Here is a 21,887-nt window from a genome sequence, read left to right on the forward strand (position 1 = left end):
GTCACGCTTCCCCCTCCCCTTGGCCCTCAGTCTCTTTCTCGGATTAGTACAAATATAACGCTCTTGCAAGCAAACTATGATTCTTAGTAAAATCAACTGGAATGTTCAATCAAATTATAGAAGAAAACGTGATTTAAATATGTTAAGTAGTTCTCTCGTTCACTAGTTAAGAAGAGGTAAGGTACGTCCAGAGGCTGGAGCGTGAGTGAAGAGGGCCCTGCTCCCTTCCCCTGGGTCTGCTGCGTCTCTCTCGGATTCCCAAAAATAAATTGGTACCGCAATCGATCTATGATACTTAGCGCAATGAAAGAAGTCGCAAAATCAATCGAAATGTTCAAGCAAATTATAGAATAAATCCTGATCTAAATCCGTTGAGTAGTTCTCTCGTGAAAAGCATACAGAAAAACAGTCCGACGGGCATTGGATTTTAAATATAGAGATAGGAGCTAAGTAATCCAGTATATTGGTTCTAAACGTAACCAAAACTCAATTTTGCTAAATGATAAAAAGATCACAAACATTAAGATTTTTTTTTTTGTTATGCAAAAGCTTGGACATCATGTTCTAAATGCCAACATCGTTAATAAATTATGCGTGAGCGTGTCACATGCAATGCCCATGTATGATCACCTGGGGAGTTAGAAAGCATCACTACCAACAGCATAATGGCAGTACCCATCTATAAACAGAAATGATACAATAATTGTGTGATGTGCAGGATTTAACTGGAATTACAGTATATTTTTCGCAAGTACAAAGTGATCACTAAAGTACATCCATTTTCGTGAGATTCTCCAGAGAATATAACACCCAAACTCGTCCATCTTAGTATGAGGTGAATGGGGCATCACTAACATAAGTGCAACTAACTGATACTCTTTCTTTATCTTTCACAGATGTACCTGTTGAAGGCTCTTGTAATGGCATTTGCACTGGATGGGCTGGGAACTGCTCCTGTGATTACTACTGCACTTATAACAACAGCTGCTGCCCAGACTTCTGTGACTACTGTACCTACGTCAATTCAGGCAAGTTTTATATTTTACTGCTGATGTCATGTTCTGGTGTTTTGTACATTCATGCCAGTTCCTTATAAGCCCATTCTGAGGATTAGTGCTTTCTTCAGTTCTAATCAGAAGCTCTGTTTTTTAGGCTATTGCGAGGCTTCAACTACCACATACACCGCTTTATCAGGTACGTTTGCTGCTAATGGAATTAAATGCTGCTTTTATTTGGGAATCTAAAAGTAAAAAAACAAGTAAAAGGAACAGCATATTTGTTTAAGAAAGATGAATGCCTCTTGTTAGAGATTTTAAGATTTGATTACCTCTAATCTTGTTTTCATTTTATAAATAGGATGCAATATGTGATTTTAAAGTTTTGAATCATAATATTTAAGTTATACGTGTCTAATCTGTAAGGCTAAATTATATTTTAAAACTTAAAAAGCATTAATATTGGATAATTTTTTTCAACTTTGTTCTTCTTGAAAGACCAGCTTTAGAGAGAAACAGGTTTACTAATTATGCATTATATATGTTCATAACATGATCGACTTCGTGGTTGTGTCGTCGGACTTGCCGCCGCATGTCTTGGACACTTGGGTGAAGAGGAGGTGGAGCTGTCAACTGATCACCACCTGGTCGCGAGTAGGCTTCGATGGTGGGGAAGGATGCCGGTCAGGCCTGGTAGGCCCAAAACATGTTGTGAGAGTCTGCTGGGAACGTCTGGCAGAGTCCCCTGTCAGAAGTAGCTTCAACTCCCACCTCCGGCAGAACTTCAACCACGTCCCGAGGGAGGTGGGGGACATTGAGTCCGAATGGACCATGTTCCATGCCTCTGTTGTTGAGGCGGCTGACTGAAGCTGTGGCCGTAAGGTGGTCGGTGCCTGTCGTGACGGCAATCCCTGAACCCAACGGTGGACACCGGCGGTGAGGGATGCTGTCAAGCTGAAGAAGGAGTCCTACAGGTAGCTAATAGGTACTGGCAGGCCAAGCGGAATGTGGCTTCGGTGATTGCTGAGGCAAAAACTTGGGCGTGGGAGGAGTTTGGGGAGGCCATGGAGAACGACTTTTGGATGGCTTCAAGGAGATTCTGGTCTGCCATCCGGCGTCTCAAGAGGGGGAAACAGTGCAGTGTCAACACTGTATATGGTGGGGATGGTCCGCTGCTGACCTTGACTCGGGACGTTGTGGGTCAGTGGGGGGAGTACTTCGAGGACCTCCTCAATCCCACTAACATGCCTTCCAATGAGGAAGCAGAGCCTGGGGACTCGGAGGTGGGCTCCTCCATCTCTGGGACTGAGGTCACCGAGGTGGTCAAAAAACTCCTTGGTGGCAGGGTCCAGGGGGTGGATGAGATACACCCGGAGTTCCTCAAGCCTCAGGATGTTGTAGGACTGTCTTGGTTGACATGCCTCTAGAACATTGCATGGACATCAGGGACAGTGCCTGTGGATTGGCAGATCGGGGTGGTGGTCCCCCTCTTTAAGAAGGGGGACCAAAGGGTGTGTACAGACTACAGAGGGATCACACTCCTTAGCCTCCCTGGAAAAGTCTATTCGGGGGTCCTGGAGAGGAGGGTGCATTGGGTAGTCAAACCTCGGATTCAGGAGGAACAGTGTGGTTTTCTTCCTGGTCACGGAACAGTGGACCAGCTCTACACCCTTAGCAGGGTCCTATTGGGTGCATGGGAGTTTGCCCAACCAGTCTACATGTGTTTTGTGGACTTGGAAAAGGTGTTCGACTGTGTCCCTCTGGGAATCCTGTGGGGGGTACCGGACGCCCTGATAAGGGCTGTTCGGTCCCTGTACAACCGGTGTCAGAGTTTGGTCCATGTTGTCGGCAGTAAGTCAAACCCGTTTCCAGTGAGAGTTGGACTCCGCCAGGGCTGCCCTTTGTCACCGATTCTGTTCATAACTTTTATGGACAGAATTTCTAGGCACAGCCAGGGCATTAAGGTGGTCTGGTTTGGTGGACTCAGGATTGGGTCACTGCTTTTTGCAGATGATGTTGTCCTGTTTGCTTCAACAGGCCATGATCTTCAGCTCTCTCTGGATCAGTTCACAGCTGAGTGTGAAGTGGCTGGGATGGGAATCAGCACCTCCAAATCCGAGACCATGGTCCTCAGCTGGAAAAGGGTGGAGTGCCCTCTCAGGGTTGGGAGCGAGATCCTGCCCCAAGTGGAGGAGTTCAAATATCTCGGGGTCTTGTTCACAAGTGAGGGAAGAATGGAACGTGAGATTGACAGCCAGATTGGTGAGGCATCCGCAGTGATGCGTGCTCTGCATCAGTCTGTCGTGGTGAAAAGGAGCTGAGCCATAAGGCAAGGCTCTCAATTTACCAGTTGATTTATGTTCCTACCCTCACCTGTGGTCATGAGGTATGGATAGTGACCAAAAGAACGAGATTGCGAATACAAGCAGCTGAAATGAGTTTCCTCAGCAGGGTGTCTGGGCTTTTGCTTAAAAATAGGGTGAGAAGCTCAGTCATCCGGGAGGGTCTCAGAGTAGAGCCGCTGCTCCTCTGCATCAAGAGGAGTCAGATGACATGGCTCAGGCATCTGATTAGGATCCCTCCTGGACGCCTCCCTGGTGAGGTGTTCCGGGCACGTCTAACCGGGAGGAGGCTTCGGGGAAGACCCAGGACACGCTGGAGGGACTATGTCTCCCGGCTGGCCTGGGAATGCCTCAGGATGCCCTCAGAAGGGCTAGAAGAAGTGGCCGGGGAGAGGGAAGTCTGGGCATCTCTGCTCAAGCTGCTGCCCCCACGACCCGATCTCAGAGAAGCGGAAGAGGATGGATGGATGGATATGTTTATAACAACCCAGCTATCTATTGTTTGAGGGTGTTGTGAAATGTGATGTAACATCCTGTTCCACTTGATTCTGTGTTGGATGTCTTCACTTTGGAGTCTCCATTTCCTTACCTACTTTGAGTGGTTTCTTTCTGGGACTTCACTATCTTCCCCCAGTCCACAATGAATTGCCACTTTTGAAAATGGCCAGAGTCACTGCATGGGTGCATCTGTGAGTGGCCTTAAAATGAACTGGCATCATTTCTGGGGTTGGTTTCTTCCTTGGACCTATAATTGGATAGACTTCTGCTGTCTTTGATCCAATGCTAAATAAAAGAGGATTATGGAATGGATGGACTAGGAAGAGTTTATTCACAGCTGCAGTAGTTCATTAACCATTGCTACAGACTATCTCTCTGTCTCTCTCTCTCCATCAATCAGAATGAACCAGAGGCGTATAAAAGCCAAGTCGCATTAGACAACTTTTGCAGCAATTTTCAATCATAGTCTTTGTTTACATTATCTTAGATAGTCAGGAGTCAGTAATGTAATTCGACATGTCTAGCACCCCACTATAACTAGCCTGTGATGTGCTCTGTCAAAATCAAATACCTTATATACTCACGTATAAGTTGGGTGTTGAAACCTAAAAAATTGATCATAAAATCAGACCTCAACTTATATGCCCGTTCAAAAATGCAACACTTAATTTTTTTTTTAACATCTTCTTGCCTCCTCCAATCTCTTATCAGTTTCTCAGACATATCGAATTTTGTTGCAGCAGCGCAGTTACCAATTTCTTTCGCTACTTCAATGACGTTTAATTTAAAACCAGCTTCATATTTTCTTCTGATTGAACGCTCCATCATAGATAAGTGATGCTCTTACAATAAAGGTGTATGAGGGTGTGAGATACAGAATAGTTTGGGTATTACTGTGTGCTCACGTAGGCACAATAGAGAGAGAGAGAGAGAGAGAGGTTAGGAGCATGCACTGATATAGCGCATTACCGCACCCACATAGAAATAAAGGCCTTATACAACTGACATTACAAAATACCAGAAATTATAGGATAAAATCAAGTCCCGACTTATCCGTGAGAGAACTTATCTGCGAATGTATACGGGGAGATTGATTTTATCTTTTATCGTAGAGACATGAGAGGTGACAACAAATGAATGCTTATCGTAGAGTACAATGAATAGAATACAGAGACAAGGAATAAGGAACACATGTGTTGTTATACCTCACAAACAGAAGAAAAACTCATCTGTCCTGTGTTGCATGTTTTGTATACCATAACAGAATGGAAAAAAGAAATAAAATTGCAGCGATTGTAGCTGAACTCGCCACACAGTTTAACCCTTCATACAGCGCTAACTCCGTCAGACAGCACATTATTGGCTGTCACAAAAAGGGGCAACACGACTGTGCTGAAATGTTGTCAGTAATTGTGACATGGGCAGTGATTTTCAGTCATTTAAATTGATATGGACTGGCAACAAGATCAGCTTCTGCGGTTGGCAACCATGACATACCCAATGACTAGAAGTCTTATAATGTGATAGCATCTTAATGAACTGCCAATCGGATTGGACTATTAAAAGCAATTTTAATGTAGAATATATTTACTTATGTAAACTAGTGTATACAGATCAGTAGCATTGAGTTCACCTTTGCAGGCAAATAATTTTTCTTAATTTGTTAAATTTTCATATTTTGTTTCTTGTATTTTTTTTACTGTGAAAAACATCCTTGGGCAAAGAAGCAACCACATTATTTGACTGAAACTGTTAAGCAGTATGCTGCAGGCTAATCCTGAAAAGTAAGCCACAGGTCTCAATTTAGAATTCATAAATGGAACTCCAAAATCACCAAGTGGCACACTGAACACTTGAACAAAATCCACAAATGTCAGCTCCTACAAGTTATCTTCTATAATTCATTCATTTTTTTCCTCAACACACTTACTGTAATACAGACAAAGGGGATTTGGAGGCTATCCTAACAGGACTGGTTGCAAGCTTGGATGCAGTCCTTTATTGGAAGCCAAGTCCACAACATTCTGACACCTTAGCATCTCCAACCAACCTAACCTGCATATCTCTGAGATGTGGGAGGAAAAGTGCCATAGCTGGAAATGACCAATATAGATACGGTGATGGCATGAAAAGTTCACATAAAGATTGATTTGACATTCAAACCCAGTTTCGTGGAGTTTTAAGGCCACACTGCTAATCTCTGTGTTATAGTGTTTTGGATAACTGTGTGCAAAATGTACTTTTGTAGATGGTTTCCAAAAATGACCTTTTACAATAAAATAAAAAAAGATTGTCTTTGGACAGAATTAGAACATTTAAAATGAGTACTAATGGGTTCCTTTTCATACTAGGAATACAAATGAGAAATGCTCTCCTTGCTGATCATCAATTGTAATAGATAGATGGAATAATCACAATATTTCTTTTTTTTATCAGAATCATTTGGCCCATTCTGTGGTGGTGTTCTTATTGGACCTTCTGGAGAAACAATAATGCCACAATATACAGAAACTAATGGAAACAGTGCTCAATGTACGTGGTACATAGAAGTTGCAAGAGGCTATCGAATACAGATCCAGATTGCACCATATTCGTAAGGAAATTCTTTTCAAAAAATATTTCTAAGCCAAACTTACATGAGTGTTGACTCACTTTTTAAACACTTAGAAATTCTGTATAAATGGTAAATTTCCCACTTTACCAGCTGGAGTGAAATCATTTTATCAATTTTCCTAGCTTTAAAAACTACTCCTAATTTAACCAGGATTTAGGAGACCTCGTGAGCTATCTTAACTCTCTAGGAGCTGCCAAAAGACATCGGAATACACATCCAGGGAAAGGCGGAGTGTTTTTGAAATGCAATGATCTTGTAAAAAGATATCAATCTGACAGAGATGGAATATTTAATATTTGTAACTAATCTTGTATGTTATGTGATCAATCCATCTATTTGGAGAAGCCATGCACTGTCAATCGAAACAAAAGTGTTGGTAATGTTACTTTTTGGCCACAGGGAAAATGTAGCCTTGTAATAGAAATGATTTGTGTATGTCACAATCTACCATTTCTCAACTTTTGCAGAAAACTTAAGGTAATACGCACATTTTTACATTTCCCCACAGCTCAATATGAGATCATTTGTAAGCAATATGCAATCATGCAACAGGGGCATTGATCTTTATGTGAATAACTAAGCATGGATAAGCATGCATATTTGAATTGCAAGAGATATTACAATATAAACACACAGGTAGTAATGGATGTAAACTGTATTGTAATAGACAGTATTTTACTCTGTGCGGCTGACAGTGAAATGGCACACAGGTATGCCAAGTTCTGTACTCTACAAACCCCTGGAACATTCATGTTACATTTTGCAAGTCTGGGAAGATTCTAGAAGGCAGACGGACACTCCTGGGGTGACAGATAAACATAGTCTCACTGAAGATGAGGAGAGGATAACAGAGAGGGACACAGGATGAGAGTCTGGAAGAATGAACACAACTTATAGCTGTGGCTGTTACTTTACGAGGTGCTTCTTGTGGCTATAAGAGTGGGAAGGTGATTCTTCTGAAAGGTACAACTGTGGATCATTCATTGCTAAATAAACATACCTGTTATCGAGCTTAGCTCTTATTTGGTACGTTTGTCTCGAATGTTCCATCTTGGTGGTCAATATAGAATCATTCTTGATATTGCTGCGAAGTGGCAATAAGTAAGTGTAACTTAGCACCTGTCCTACTTTATATTGTTCTCCGTCTTCTTCTCCTACAACTTTACTATTATTATCCTTGCGGTGAATCCTTAGTGTTAGTATCAGAAAACTACAAAATGTTACCATGAGTGCTGTAAAATTGTCATATAAGTCATTCTCAAACTTGGCCACCTACTTATTGCTGGGAGTGCGAGTAGAATGCTTTGCAGCTACCTCTAATGTCTTAGAATGAGGTAGGACAAATTCTTATCCTAATCAGACTGATAGTGCACTTTCTAGGAGTAACACTTAGACACTTAAAAAAAACAGCAACGGTCGCAAAATCTAGCAATAGGGCGAAAGACTACTGAGTAGTTTAACACTAGCTTCCCCAGTTAGTTGTCACATTTTTCCCCAAAGTCGTCTTGTGGCTTATTGCTAACATGCCATGGCCCCACTTTCGCTCTATAAGGACCAACTTGGCCCCTTCTATGAAGAAAATCTCCACCAAGATTTTCAGCTCTTTTCCAGAACTCAACTATTTTGGTTAATTTAGAAGCACTTTATGAAATTAATGGGACCCCTGGGGTACTAGGGGAAATCTCTTCACTTGCACTCGATTTCCCTAACCTTGTAATCTCATTTCCATGGTGAATGGTAAGTGTCTTTGATCAGTTGTCCAAACTAATAGGTTCATGACAGGCATGCTGTACATATTGATCACTACTTAGATATGTCAAACACATACCTTATGCTATTTTAATACAATTAAGATTAAATTGTTTATTAAAAATGTATTATATTCAATTGAACAGTTTCTTTATTTTTATTTTTTAAGGATGACATGAAACTTTAAAACATGCATCAATGATTAAAAGAAAAAGCATCAACTTATCATCTATAATGTTTGATTGACATCTTTTTCAGAGAAGTAAACTTCTATCCTTGCAACATGGACGTTATTTCTGTAATTGATGGTCCTTCTGGCATTTTTCCAATTATTGGATTGAATTGTTTTGGAGAATATGGAACATATGAATCATCATCCAACTTTTTGACAGTGACCTCTAATTTATCTTCAGTCAATACAAATTCAGCATTTCTTATAAATTACAGAACTGTTCCTGGTAAGTTGACTTTCCAAGTGTTGTTTCATTACAAAAAGTAAATTACAGTATTGCTCAAAGCACCTTTTGCAGTATTATCATGTACTCATAAAGATCAGTAGCTGTGTACACATTAAATACAGGTTAAGGATTTCATCAAGATCACTTTGAGAAATGATGAATAACTGGGTTTTCAACTTCAAACCTAAAAAGGTTGTTGTATACAGTATTTCAATATACAGCTTTACGCTTTGATAATTGTAAAAAAAAAACTAACAAAAAGTAAAGGTTTTGCTGTCTAAAATATTGTATCTCGTCAATTCCTATTCTTTTATTGTTTTGTAAATACTTTTGTGCCTAGAAAGTGTTTTTGAAGTATTGGGAGTATAACAGACATCTAATGCCACTTAGCAACCTAGACCATATTACCTCCTCGAAGAACCTTTTGATTTTATTACAAGATACAAAATATTATCAACACTTCTGATTTTTCTAGGATAAAAAGATTGCGTTTTTTGACCCTTCAATCTTAGAGTAAAGTTCTTTCCTCCCCTCTAGCAGTTTTGAGAGTCTTCTGATGGAGATTCCAACTTCAATTCAGATTTGGACCCCCTCACCCAGGTGCATTATGGTGCCTATACACTGCAGTGTCCTATAAAACGCACCATCATACACTCGACCCCCCAACACACACACATTTCTTATATTTATTTTCTTCCTTTTTTATGGCTGCTCTGTAGATGATCACATATTACTCTTTTCTTCGCTGTTAGAAACTTATGACAAAATGAATAGAGCTTTTACTCAATACTGGAAAAAAAATCCTTAGTTATACTGGCCTCATTTAATTTCTAATTCATTTATAATTATGGATCTATTGAATGTACAGGCTTCACAGTTAACATTGTTATTTCATGGCATGTTGTCAAAGTCAAACACAAGACAACTTGCTACAATGGCGCTAGTGGGTAGCAGCAAAATCCACTGCTGAAAAGGCTACACCCATAGGGTTTCATTTAAGAACCTCTTTGTCTGTGCACTTTAAACATGGCATAACAATTGCAAGTAGATTTTAAAGATGTATTATGCATTCAATACAATTATTCTGTAAATATCATTTTACAAATACGAGGGATGTTCAAAATGTTTCTGCATTCTTTTAACTCTATTTATTAAGAATTTCAAAAAGAAATTACATCACTTTTCTACATAGTTACTTTCCTTTGTGATGCAATTATCCCAGCATCGTCCTAACTTTTTATTGCCCAATTACTACTCCTCCCACTATCACCATTTCCAACAAAAATATAAAAGTGCGGAAACTTTTTGAACATCCCTCATATACAGTAATCCCTCCTCGATCGCGGGTTATGCGTTCCAGACCCCGCGATAGGTGAAAATCAGCGAAGTAGAAACCATATGTTTGTATGGTTATTTTTATATATTTTAAGCCCTTATAAACTCTCCCACACTGTTTATAAATATTCCCCGCAGAGATATACAGCATAATCCCTTTGTATTCTCTTAGATATTAGGTAAGATTCATTGAAATTATGTATATAAACACACTGTTTATATACAGTAAAACCTAAATATTATTTTAAAGATATTGAGTGTCTCCGATATCAATGCTACCAGCCATTACGATAGACATGCCACCAGCAATAAATACGCACAATGCAACAAAAATAGTATACAGTAAATGTGTGTGTACAGTGACACTAAACGACGCATACATGTACTAAGTACTGTAAGTAGAAAATTAATTCTGGTTACTCACCAACAATGACACGATGACTTGTCCGATAACAATGAGTTTTATTTTACTGCACAACAAAGGAGAGCGTTACAGCCCTTAAAGGAGCCACTTCAGGCGATTGTGAAGCACTGCCGTTGTTCTTCTTCTGGCAGTCTTCAATCCAAATCCCTAAAGCAGATTCCATCCAGACTACTGCCTTATTACATCCACTTACAACTTGTTTTGCACCCTGGTTAAAAGGACACTGCGGCCGTAGATCTTATATTCCTTTCCTACTTTTTAAATAAAAAGAATCGTAGCCTTCAACAAATCCAAAACGTTTACCTTTTCGCAATCGTTAACATCTTCCGTTTACGCTTGGGCACGGCCCCTGAAGCAGTAGCAGATCATTTTGGAGCCATAATGAAGGGCTTGACTATGCACAAAGATAAACACAAAAGAGCACAACTCTTTACAAAGCGAAACACGTTGATGCTGAATGAGCGAGACGAGACTTCCTGGTTAACACTGCATTCAGCAAGCAGGAACTTAACTGCGTGCTCTGATTGGTTAGCTTCTCAGTCAGGAGGACTTAACTGCGTGCTCTGATTGGTTAGCTTCTCAGTCATCCACCAATAGCGTCCCTTGTATGAAATCAACTGGGCAAACCAACTGAGGAAGCATATACAGGAAGTAAAAAGACACATTGTCCGCAGAACCCGCGAAGCAGCGAAAAATCCGTGTTATATATTTAGTTATGCTTTCATATAAAATCCGCGATAGAGCGAAACCGCAAAAGTCAAAGCGCGATATAGCGAGGGATTACTGTATATTATGTGTTAAACCACTGCAACTATATTCTGTTATATCATGTTTGGCATTTACATTTAGACAGTAATTTTAACGTTCTTTAGTTATTTATTTAGACATGCAGTCAGAAACTTGGATGCTGTGCAGCCTCGCCCATGGTTCAGTTGGCATCTGTGTCTTGCAGCACATTTAATGTTTCGGGTGTTTTGGTTACATAAATCTGCATCTTTTGTACCTATTTAGTATCAACAGCAAAAAGAAACCTTAACTGAAGTTGTTTTTTACCTTTTTTTTTTCCTGGGTTCAAACGCACATTCTAGAGTTCATGTTTTTGAGAAAGTAGCTGTTAATTCTTTCAACTGCACATTTACTGCAACATTATTGTCCTAACTGTGAGTGACAGAGACTACATACAGCTGGTGGCAAAGCATCGTTCACTTTTACTAGTAGCCCAGCGATGTCTTTGAATCTTACATTATAATCTGGTTTAACAAAATGTTTTTTTCTTTCCTACTTGTAGTAGGCTATGCTTATTTTTTCCATGTGCAGTGTGTTATCTGTACACGTGGTACACATTTATAGATTTAACAGGGTATTTTTTGGGAGATTTTACATCAATGGACAATTCATCCATCATAACCACAGGCTTGGTATTGGTCAGATGATGTTGATAAAAGCACCATTGCTCTTTGCTGTTTCAAATCAGCACCCCTACTTTAAGCTCAGTCTTCATTTGATATTGGATTAGCTTAGATATTTCACACTCAGTGAACTGTCTAATTGTTTCCAACCACACTTCCGTGAAATGCATTCATGGTTGACTTCAGACATACAGTGTACAGTATCTGTCTGGCACCTTTAAGTCAGTTGGTGGCCTTAAACTAGTCTGATGTCTGTGGCCATGTTTCTGATTACCCTGCAACTGTTGCAACTGGCATAAACCTTGATATCTTATCACCCTAAATTAGATTAAGGAATAGAACAATGGATATAACCGTTGATTTTCTTATTTTCACTTCCTGCATTGATATCCTGGTTGACCTGACTAACTTTGTTACCGAGGTAGATTACTTTTATTACTATATTTAACTTGTGACCTAAAATTATTTAGTAGCTATCTTTAACTTGAACAAATAACAATCATTTATTAGTTATTATTATTTATTACAAATTTATAATTGATAATTGATGAAGTTTTGCATTGTTACTGTTACTTTATGTCAGCCTCGAGGCACAGTCACTGGAGTTGAGCAACTAAACATTTCATCACATATTGTACTGTATGTATAATTTGTATGTAACAAATAAAATTTGATTTAAAATGGCCTGTATTTGACCCCCCTAGGCGCTTTACAACACAGTCATTCACCCATTCATACGCTGGTGATGATAAGCTACTATGTAGCCACAGCTGCCCTGGGGCACACTGACAGAAGTGAGGCTGCCAAACACTGGCGCCACCAATCCTTCCGACCACCACCAGCAGGCAAGGTAGGTCTTGCCCAAGGACACAACAGCTGCATTCTCATGCCGGGAGCCAGGATTGAACCTGCGACCCTCCGATTGCTGGACCACCTGCTCTACCGACTGAGCTACTGCTGCCCTAATTTAATATGATGTAAATAAATTAAGTGGCTATTCCAGCAGTCTATTAATATAGTGTCTTGTGGAGAGCTTTATGGACATGATAGGGTCACACTCAGTAGTGAAGAATTGGTGTTATTCCCATTTGTTTTATTGTAGACTACTGAAGCAATTTGAGACAGTAGGATAGGGGATTTCCTCCTTGAAAGTATGATTATGCATTGATATACAGAAACTATAATGAATAGTGTGTACAGGGTGGTTCCCCTTGATGGTCTGACTACAAGCTGATATACAGAAATTACAGTGAAGTGTAACTGGAGGGCTGTGTTTTGGATGGTGGTTCTCCCCCTTGGAATTGTGAAAGCCTGATGAACACTGGTATGCATACAATAAGTGTCTGTACCCATAAGGGCAGAACAGGGACAAAGTCAGTATAGAGTACTGGTAGGTGATGGCCCACTTCAAGCATTGGTTACACTTACCAGTTTGGTCTAAGAGATGGAAGAGACAAAAACTAAAATTGATTCCCAGGGTAGTTTAGTCTTATTTTTTTGTGACTTGAAACAGCTACATTTATTGATTCTTATCCCACTGAGTGAACTTAATAAAATCAAAAGAAGTGATGGAGATAGAAATGTACGTTTATTGGGTCATTACTGTCACATATACAGAATACACTGAAATTCTTACTTGCATATATTAATGAACAGGCAACATGTCACCACTCTGGTTCCTTGGTTAGTAAGCATGCAGTAGAGACTGTTAGAAATGGCCAATGAAATCTAAATCTGAACAATGAAGTTTTAGTTTTTTTTCTGTGCCAGTCATCAATTATCCGTAATGCCATGCGTAAACCCAAGGTTTCTATTAAGTATCCGTTGTGTCAGCACACTTTGGACCAAGTGTCCAGCATGTTTTGAACAACATCCCTAAAATCTTAGTGTTAAGCTGGGTAATATGACAACAGCTGAATCATCCAAGCAGAGCCAAAATGATTGTAAGGATGTCCCAAGCGGAATCTTTTTCCCAGCTTTGGAAATACTGTACATCTGAGGAGTCTACAAAATTGGATCTGAAGTGACCCTGTTATGTATTTCACTACTGTAGATGGCTATTCTGAGATTCAGCTGATAGGCTGTTGGTTCCTACCATGGGAACACGTCTAGAAACATCGGTGACAGGATTGTTTCCTGGTCTAAGCAAGGTTATTGGGCATGTGGGGCAAGTCCCAAAACACATAGAGGACAGTGTTCTAGCACTTCAGCTCTAAAAAGGCTAGCAGTGGGCCAAACTGATCAACATCCAACAGTGAGAAAGTCACCAAGTTAAAGCAGGGGTCATGTTTAATTTGATTTAAACTGAATGGTACTAGTGGAAGAGAATGGTGTAGTAAGGCAGGAGAGGAGGACGTTTGGGTGACCTGATAAAGGTTCTAACTCAGGAAGGACAGAGGCAATGCCCCTTGAGTTGTTTTCAGCAAGATGTGAGAAATGTTACCTTCAATTGATGGCTAAAATACCATGAAGAACTCCTGATACTGTCAAATACCCCTTTCTTAGACAAGAGCATACAAAAAGCATTCCATGGAATAGGGCCTATTTTCGGATTGGGTTACTATAAAATCTGCATGAAATACATCTGACAAAACTGGGTTGTGTTTAAACTTTTCATTCTTGAATTCTGCATGTGCAGTGCAGATTACATTCAGGGTATGAACTGTATAACTCTTACACAGATGATTAAGAAGTTAGTTACTTTTTCAAATCTTGGTTTTTACATGTTGTGGATTCAGTGAAGGTCTCTGACCTATGTATAATGTTATTTTTTTCCCCAGAGAAGTGCTGCACTAATATGGGGATGTTATGTACAATTCTATACCTGTATTTACAGAGCTAGAGTTATGACTGTGTTAAATGTATTGTCACAATTAAATTAGAAGGATCAGTGAGTTCGACTTCACAATATATCTTGAACTATCTTGAACGAAGTAAATCAAGCAAAAGCTGCATCCCAGCATCATCTATTCACTCAAATGAAATTCAAATTTAGGAGCTTATGACAAAATGCTATATTCTTACAAAAGGCTGTTTCTTTATTTTTCTTTCTAGTGTTCTCAGATTCGGACATCACATGCTCTTCTTACTTCATGACTGTAAAGCTACATCAGCCATACATCTGGTCACTGGGGTACAACGCAAGTGATCTGCATTTAGATGATGCAGCCTGTACACCACAAATATTTGGGTCAATTATTCTGTTTAAATTTCCACTTAATGAGTGCGGAACTAATAGAAAGGTAAGACTATGCTTTTCCTACGCAATGTGATTACAAATATATTAAGTTGGTCTTGGGGGGGAAAATAAAAGAGTATTGGAACTGATTATTTGAAATATGTGTCTAGACTGGAAATTTTTACTCTATTGCCAGCTCTACTTATTAATATATTCATTCCATATTTATTTAAAGAGCTTCTGTAAAAAGCCTAATTTCCACATGGTGACAAATGAAGTTCTATCTATTTATACTTTCTAGCTATCTATTTATACTTTTTAAATTAATTTAATAACACTTTAAAATACTTTCTAAAATCTAATTAATAATGTCTGTATACTTGTGCACATATTGCATGATGTTTTGTGTTTTTCGATGAACATTACTTTCTTTTTTACTGTATATACTCGCGTTTAAGTTCTCCCGTGTATACGTCAGGGCTTGATTTTCCTATAAAATTTCCGGTATTTTATAATGCTGGTTGTATAAGTCGAATGCAGAAAACTCCCACTATTGGTCCAAGAGATTATGATATGCTAATGCCCACCTGAGAGAGTAACCACGGAGCACACGGCCTTTGTTTTTCTATGTATTGTGCCTACGTGACCACACAGTAATACCTGAACTATTCCAAAGCAACATTTGCACTGACTTGTGTTTTTGGTATCTCACACCCTCATACACCTTTATCATAAGACCATCCCTTATCTATGATGGAGCGCTCGATCACAAGTAAATATGAAGCTGGTTTTAAATTAAAAGTCGTTGAAGTGGTGAAAGAAATTGGTAACTGCGCTGCTGCAACAAAATTCAATGTGTCTGAGAAACTGATGCGTGATTGAAGGAAAGAAGATGTTAAAAAAACAAAAAATGAAGTGTTGTATTTTTGAACGGCCGTATAAGTCGGGGTCTGATTTTATGGTCGATTTTTCGGGTTTCAAGACCTGACTTATATGCGAGTATATATGGTATTTATAACTGTAAATATGGCAAGCACTCTATGCTGGTAAATGCAAGTGTACTAAATTAAAAAAAAGAAAGTAATTGTAAAATGTTCAAAAGAAAATGCAGTTTCTTGAAAGTATATTGATTTGCGCATGTATACTGTTCAATCCTGTTGAATTATTGGCTGGCTTGCATGATCAAATCCCTAGGGAGTGTGGGAGTGGAATGGCTACAACACAAGTCCCACCACAGACTCATTATGTGATGCTGAGAATGTCAATTAGCTTGCTGGTGCATAAACTGTAGAAATGTGCAAAACAACTGCAATGCATTCTGTATGTAGGGCATCTTTGAATAGTGCACATAATTAGTGATGCTACTTCTGATTTTATTTAAGCATAATATATGGTTTAATATGTTTTTATATAGTTTTATAATGTGCTGTAATGGACTGTTCAGCATTAAAATTCTGGTGGGCCATACAGGAATTCTCCTGTATGAGTGCAAAATTCTCTAACTTAAACATGAACTTACTAAATAAACTAAAAATCTCTGTCTCTCTCTGACTTGTGAAACATGCAAGTTCATGTGCCTTTCACATCAAGCATCAATCAAATAATGAGATGCTGGTGCCTGGTCTGTCTTGACTGGCCTTATATCATTGAGACACCCTCTAACATATTCACCATCTGACAAAACACAGCCATAAAGTGAAAGCTTCGCAAAAACCTGCTTGCTCTGGAAAAAATCTAAAGGTTATTACCTGGTTAAACTGAAATGGCAACACCTCAAGTTTAGAACTGAACCCCTTTGAGGTGAAAAAGGACAAGTCACAATAACATGAACAGAACATGCAGGCTGCACACACTGCGTAAATCAAACTGCACGCTGAACATCCAGTAGGAGTGCTACATACTGGGCCTCTTCATTGGGAAGAAACACTACTTTTCCCTGATGGCAACATGAATTAGACAATCTACAAGTCTCCAATTTAAAGTTTAAAGCCAAACAATTTCTACATACTTCTATCATATCATCTATGTCCATATATTCGATCTCTTTTCACTTTTAACTTTTTGTCAAAATCGCATTGAATTTTGATTCTGTGTTTGGAATTACATTGTGACAATGCAACATATAACTTGCCCGTGAATTAATAACGTTTCTTTCTCTCTACACAAACTGTCTTGACAATAGCATTCACACACATGAGAAATGATTGAACCGTGTGCGTGGTTGTAAATGTTTTAGATGTGGGCAGGACTTTTCCAAATCTCTTTGCATAAAGTCTTGTCTCGTGGTGTTTGAAATTTTCTCTCGCAGGATTTCACTTTCACCAAACAATCAATCTTTTAATTCTCGCAGATACGCCTCTTCACTGGGAAGGAACACTACCTTTCCCTGATGGCAACATGAATTAGACAATCTACAAGTCTCCGACTTAAAGTTTAAATCTGAACAATATATTCGATCTCTTTTCGCTACTCTGTTATTTCACCGAGTAATAATTTACGTTTGCGCTAATGCGATCTTTACTATCATTTTTTGAGACTTTCGAATTTTTGTACAGAACTTCCATTATCACTAACCTGCTCTGCATGTGTATCGTGCCAATGTTTTTGAATTCTTTACAACATTCCACTTTGTCATCTATTCTGTCTTTTATTTCCGGCCCTGGGCGTGGTTAAATCTCTTTGCACAAAGTCTTGTCTCGCGGGACGTGGAAGTGTCTCTCTTCAAAAGATTATGTCTTATTGCAGGATAAAAAGTCTCGTCTCCCAAGATTTTTTTTTATAATAGAGATATATAGTTTCATATTACTGCTTCCATTTTTAAAGAGTATCTATCTTAATACTGTATATTATGAATAATTAAGTTAAAATAAGAAATATTAATAAGCAGATAAGATTTATTTTTGAGAAATGGAATTGAATATAAACTACTGTATATATTTTTAATATTTCCTTAAAAATTCTGGAATGTTTTTAATTTTCAACTTTTCAGAATGATTGCACTTAAAGTAGATCAACTTAATAAGACAATGTATCAATGTAGAAAAACTGTGTGAAACAGTTTAACAGTGCAAACATGTTAAACTGCAAACATAACACAAAGCAAACCAAATCTGCATTACTAGCTAGAGTAAACATCTATCTCTGTTCTGCATTACTTACAAATATCAGGTAGAACAGTATCTAAAATAATTTGAAACCTTTTCTTTTTTCTCTATAAAAGCAGCACACATTTTCTCTTGTACACTACAGGGTTTTTGCTTAAAAGACTAGCCTATTTATTCATTGTCTCGGGCTTGATTGACACTCTTTTGCAAGTGACAATGTTCCCTCCTGTACTAAAAACCCCTTCTGAGGGTGAACTGGTAGCAGGAATACTTAGGTATGTTTAGCCAGGAGGCTTAATTTAGGAAATACAGTTGTGTGGATCTTCCACCATTCCAGAGGACTCGTTTTACTGTCCACACAACAGAATGGTGTTTCTTGAAGAAGCTGCCCAGTGTTTTGTTTTTTGGCTGGTGCTGGTTCTCTTCCCTCAGCTTCTGCTGTACTGACCAGAGTTGTGAAGTCCTTTAGCTGAAATTCTTTGGCTTTCTTGCGTTATTTCAACCACAACTCTAGCTTTCATGGCATCAACATCCTCAGGTTTCACAGAGCATGTTTTGAACCTCTGAAACAAGGATAAAGAAGGGATGATGTATCCAGAAGGTCATCAATGGCAGTGTCATCGTATTTGTCATTCAAGTAGCTAATGACAGAGTTTTAATGTTCTTTGTGAGTTCAGAGTCCTTATCATCTGGCTGCAAGACCTCCTCACTGACCAGGTGGACCACAGGTTTCACATATGATACATTGACATACAAGTCCCCTGACAGTACATCTGTGAAACTAACCAATGGATTTACAGCCTTGTGGACAGACTTGAGGATGTCAATGTCTTGCCACGTGGGCACAAGGTGACTGTTTTTTTTCTCTGCAGATAGTATGTTTACCCCTTCTCCTGCTCCAGCATGCCCCCTACCAGTTTTTGTCAGGACTCCATTTTGTTGGAGATTCTGTAATCGGTATATGCTGGATAACTTGCATACTGACTTTATTTGTGCTTGGTCTGATTTGAGGTGGCTGAACCACTTTCAAACATTTGATGACTCATGCCTTTTCTTTAGTGTTACCTCCTCCTGAGCAGTTAACAGATTTTCCTTCTCAGCTTCACTTACCAGGATGTTCTTGTTGCACAACACATTTCCCAAACACCCAACCATGTTGCTAATGTTGACAACATAGCTTCTTTGGGGGGCATGGGCAAATTTTGCAAAGTGCATCATGTTTGGCTTTGGAATTGTTGTTTCACCAAGCCTACATGCTGCGTGATAGGCCACAGACACTGTCTATAGCAACACATTGTTTTATTGATTTTTATAGCTTAAGTTTTTTTCTCCAATCAAACACTGAAATCATTTTAACACCCAGCTCTACCAAGAATTCAAGCTTCTCCTAAATGTGTGTTTTCCTTAAGCATGGTCTATACAAAAAAAAATTTGATTTCCTGTCCCATAATAAAAAAAATTCATGATACGAGTGAAAAAATACCATTAGTCAACATACACAGGAGAAATAAGTAGTCTACACAAGATACCAGTAGATTACATTTTTATGTAAAAAATAGTAACATTGGGATTTAATGTAACCTTTTTTTTAAAAAAAAATAAGCCTATTGGATCTAAACTATTTACTTGTTAATTTGCAGGCAGTAAATGGTACCATAATTTATTCCAACAATGTCAGATCTTCTCCTTCTAATGGACTGATAACTCGTGAGACTTATCTCAGACTCAATGTACAATGCAAAATGGAACAGGAGGCAATTACAGACATCATGTACCAAGCAAATGGAGGAATTACTGCAAATGAAACTGGCACAGGCACTTACAACATCAGCATGGTATTCTACCACGGTGATTTCACTAGTCCAGTATTAGAAAACCCCTACATTGTTGACCTAAATGAAGATATCTTTGTTCAAATTATGCTCTACACTTCAGATTATTTGGAAGTTTTCATTGACACCTGCACTGCTTCACCATCTCAGTTTGGTTATCCTTCATATGACTTGATCAGAGATGGGTAAGACCATTTTACCATTTCGAAAAAAATATTAATATCTAATTGTGTGCTTGCAATATATCCACACCTAAATACAATTTAAAACTTTCTCAAAGTAATACCTTAGTCGTAATTTTAAAAAGCTTGGCAATAATTAGATGTATACTCTTTTTATAGCCAGTGTTGGAAAAGAGTTTTTAAAAGGAAAAAAGAATCATGATGCATAAAGGTCCAGTACTAGAATCGTATAAATATGAAAGTGTCTATACAAAAAATCATCAAATAATTAAATGCAACTTTCTTGTTAAGTAATTTACTGTTTAATTGAACATATGAAAATAGTTAAATAGATGAAAACTTTGCCATTTTGTTTTTCACAAAAATAGTATTTTTTGGTTAATATAACTTCAAAATTTACAATTCTTACATATACTGTGCTGTATTATTTTATAGTGGTTTTAAGAAAGAAGTTGATTGTCTTTCTTATAATGAAAAAGTGTATAATCTCATAATTTACTTCTCAGGTGTGTAAGAGATGACACATTTGTTGCCTTCCCAAGTACTTCGTTTGACATTGCACGCTTCAGATTTAATGCTTTCAAGTTTGTTGACTACTCATCCAGTGTTTACCTTGAGTGCAAAGTGGTGCTGTGCCAGATGTATGACTATTCTTCACGATGTAACCGAGGCTGCCAGGCAAGGCGCAGGAGAGATTTAAGCTCTTCAAAAGATAAGGTTGATGTAGTCTCTGGGAGAATAGAGCTAAGAAAATACAAGAATTTTGCAGGTAAAAAGGATCAATTCCAATTGTCTATCAAATCAAACACATTTTTATTATTAATAGAAAATAAAGTTTTAATATTTTAATGTAACTGCATTACATTAAAAGTAAATAATCCTCTGTTAACATGAAGTATCTCTAGGACACAAGATTTTGTCAACCAGCCTCAGTATGCCATTTGGCTAATTAAACCTCTCTGAACTTGACTCATTCACTTCCATTTACACCACAAATAAATCAGCTGTCAAAACAATAAAATGTTTATGTCTCACATTTATTCTCTCTTTCAGAAGAAAATATAAAGTTAAAGAAAGAAGAGGTCAGTAAAATTTCTTCAACACAAACACTAGTGTGGATTTCCATGACAGCTCTGGCTACTACCACAGCCATCTTGGCTTTCTTTACTCTGAAGTTTTATAAGAAAACCACAAAGGATGAATGGAGACTTTAACAGATTATAAATTTACAGGTTGGATAGAGGTCGAGAGCATTTTACTTTCTTCAAGAATACTATATTAAGTCAACTAAGTTAATATGTAATAAATAATAATTTGAATGATACCAAACAGTCTGTAACCTTTAAGAAATGTATCTGTCTATTTTGTTTCTTGGGGATTTTAATCAGTGGAAGTTCAAAATATGTAAAAGAATAAAGCTTATAAATTATGACAAATGATTCTGGACATTCAGCTAAAACAGTAAATTCACATGAAGTGAACATGATTAACAGAAAAAAAACAAAATAAGGTAAGAAGCATATTCTGATAGATACAAAGCCCTGTGAACAAAAATGTTTTTACTTCAAAATGTTAGCAATAAACTTCTGTCATTTTTATTAACCAACATTTAAATTGCCACACAATACAGGAAATATGAAAGAAACTTACAGTTGCTGTAATTTCACAAGTATACAATGACTGAACATATAATCATATCAGAGTGAAAATTACATTAAACCAAAGGTGACACCTTATTTGAAATGTAATTTACAGAGTTTAAAACAT

At 38.1% G+C, this 21,887-nt stretch overlaps 1 protein-coding gene across 1 annotated transcript; it reads left to right on the forward strand.

Annotated features, from left to right (window-relative positions):
* The first annotated feature begins 1,151 nt into the window (after positions 1–1,151).
* On the forward strand, positions 1,152–21,728 carry LOC120539383 (CUB and zona pellucida-like domain-containing protein 1). Its single transcript, XM_039769395.1, has 7 exons — positions 1,152–1,194; positions 6,272–6,428; positions 8,457–8,656; positions 14,879–15,066; positions 19,747–20,123; positions 20,627–20,889; positions 21,174–21,728. The coding sequence occupies exons 2-7, from the start codon at positions 6,328–6,330 to the stop codon at positions 21,332–21,334; spliced, it is 1,290 nt and encodes a 429-aa protein (XP_039625329.1). The 5' UTR covers positions 1,152–1,194; positions 6,272–6,327; the 3' UTR covers positions 21,335–21,728.
* The last annotated feature ends 159 nt before the right edge of the window (positions 21,729–21,887 follow it).

Source organism: Polypterus senegalus, chromosome 1 (assembly GCF_016835505.1).
Source record: "Polypterus senegalus isolate Bchr_013 chromosome 1, ASM1683550v1, whole genome shotgun sequence".
Classification (NCBI taxonomy): domain Eukaryota; kingdom Metazoa; phylum Chordata; class Cladistia; order Polypteriformes; family Polypteridae; genus Polypterus; species Polypterus senegalus.

Excerpts from the sequence above, each read along its gene's own strand:
- LOC120539383 (XM_039769395.1), top strand. The coding sequence starts at position 6,328 with ATGCCACAATATACAGAAACTAATGGAAACAGTGCTCAATGTACGTGG. Across the intron at positions 6,429-8,456 it reads ATCCAGATTGCACCATATTC|AGAAGTAAACTTCTATCCTT; the intron begins GTAAGGAAATTC and ends CATCTTTTTCAG. Across the intron at positions 20,890-21,173 it reads AAAATACAAGAATTTTGCAG|AAGAAAATATAAAGTTAAAG; the intron begins GTAAAAAGGATC and ends TCTCTCTTTCAG.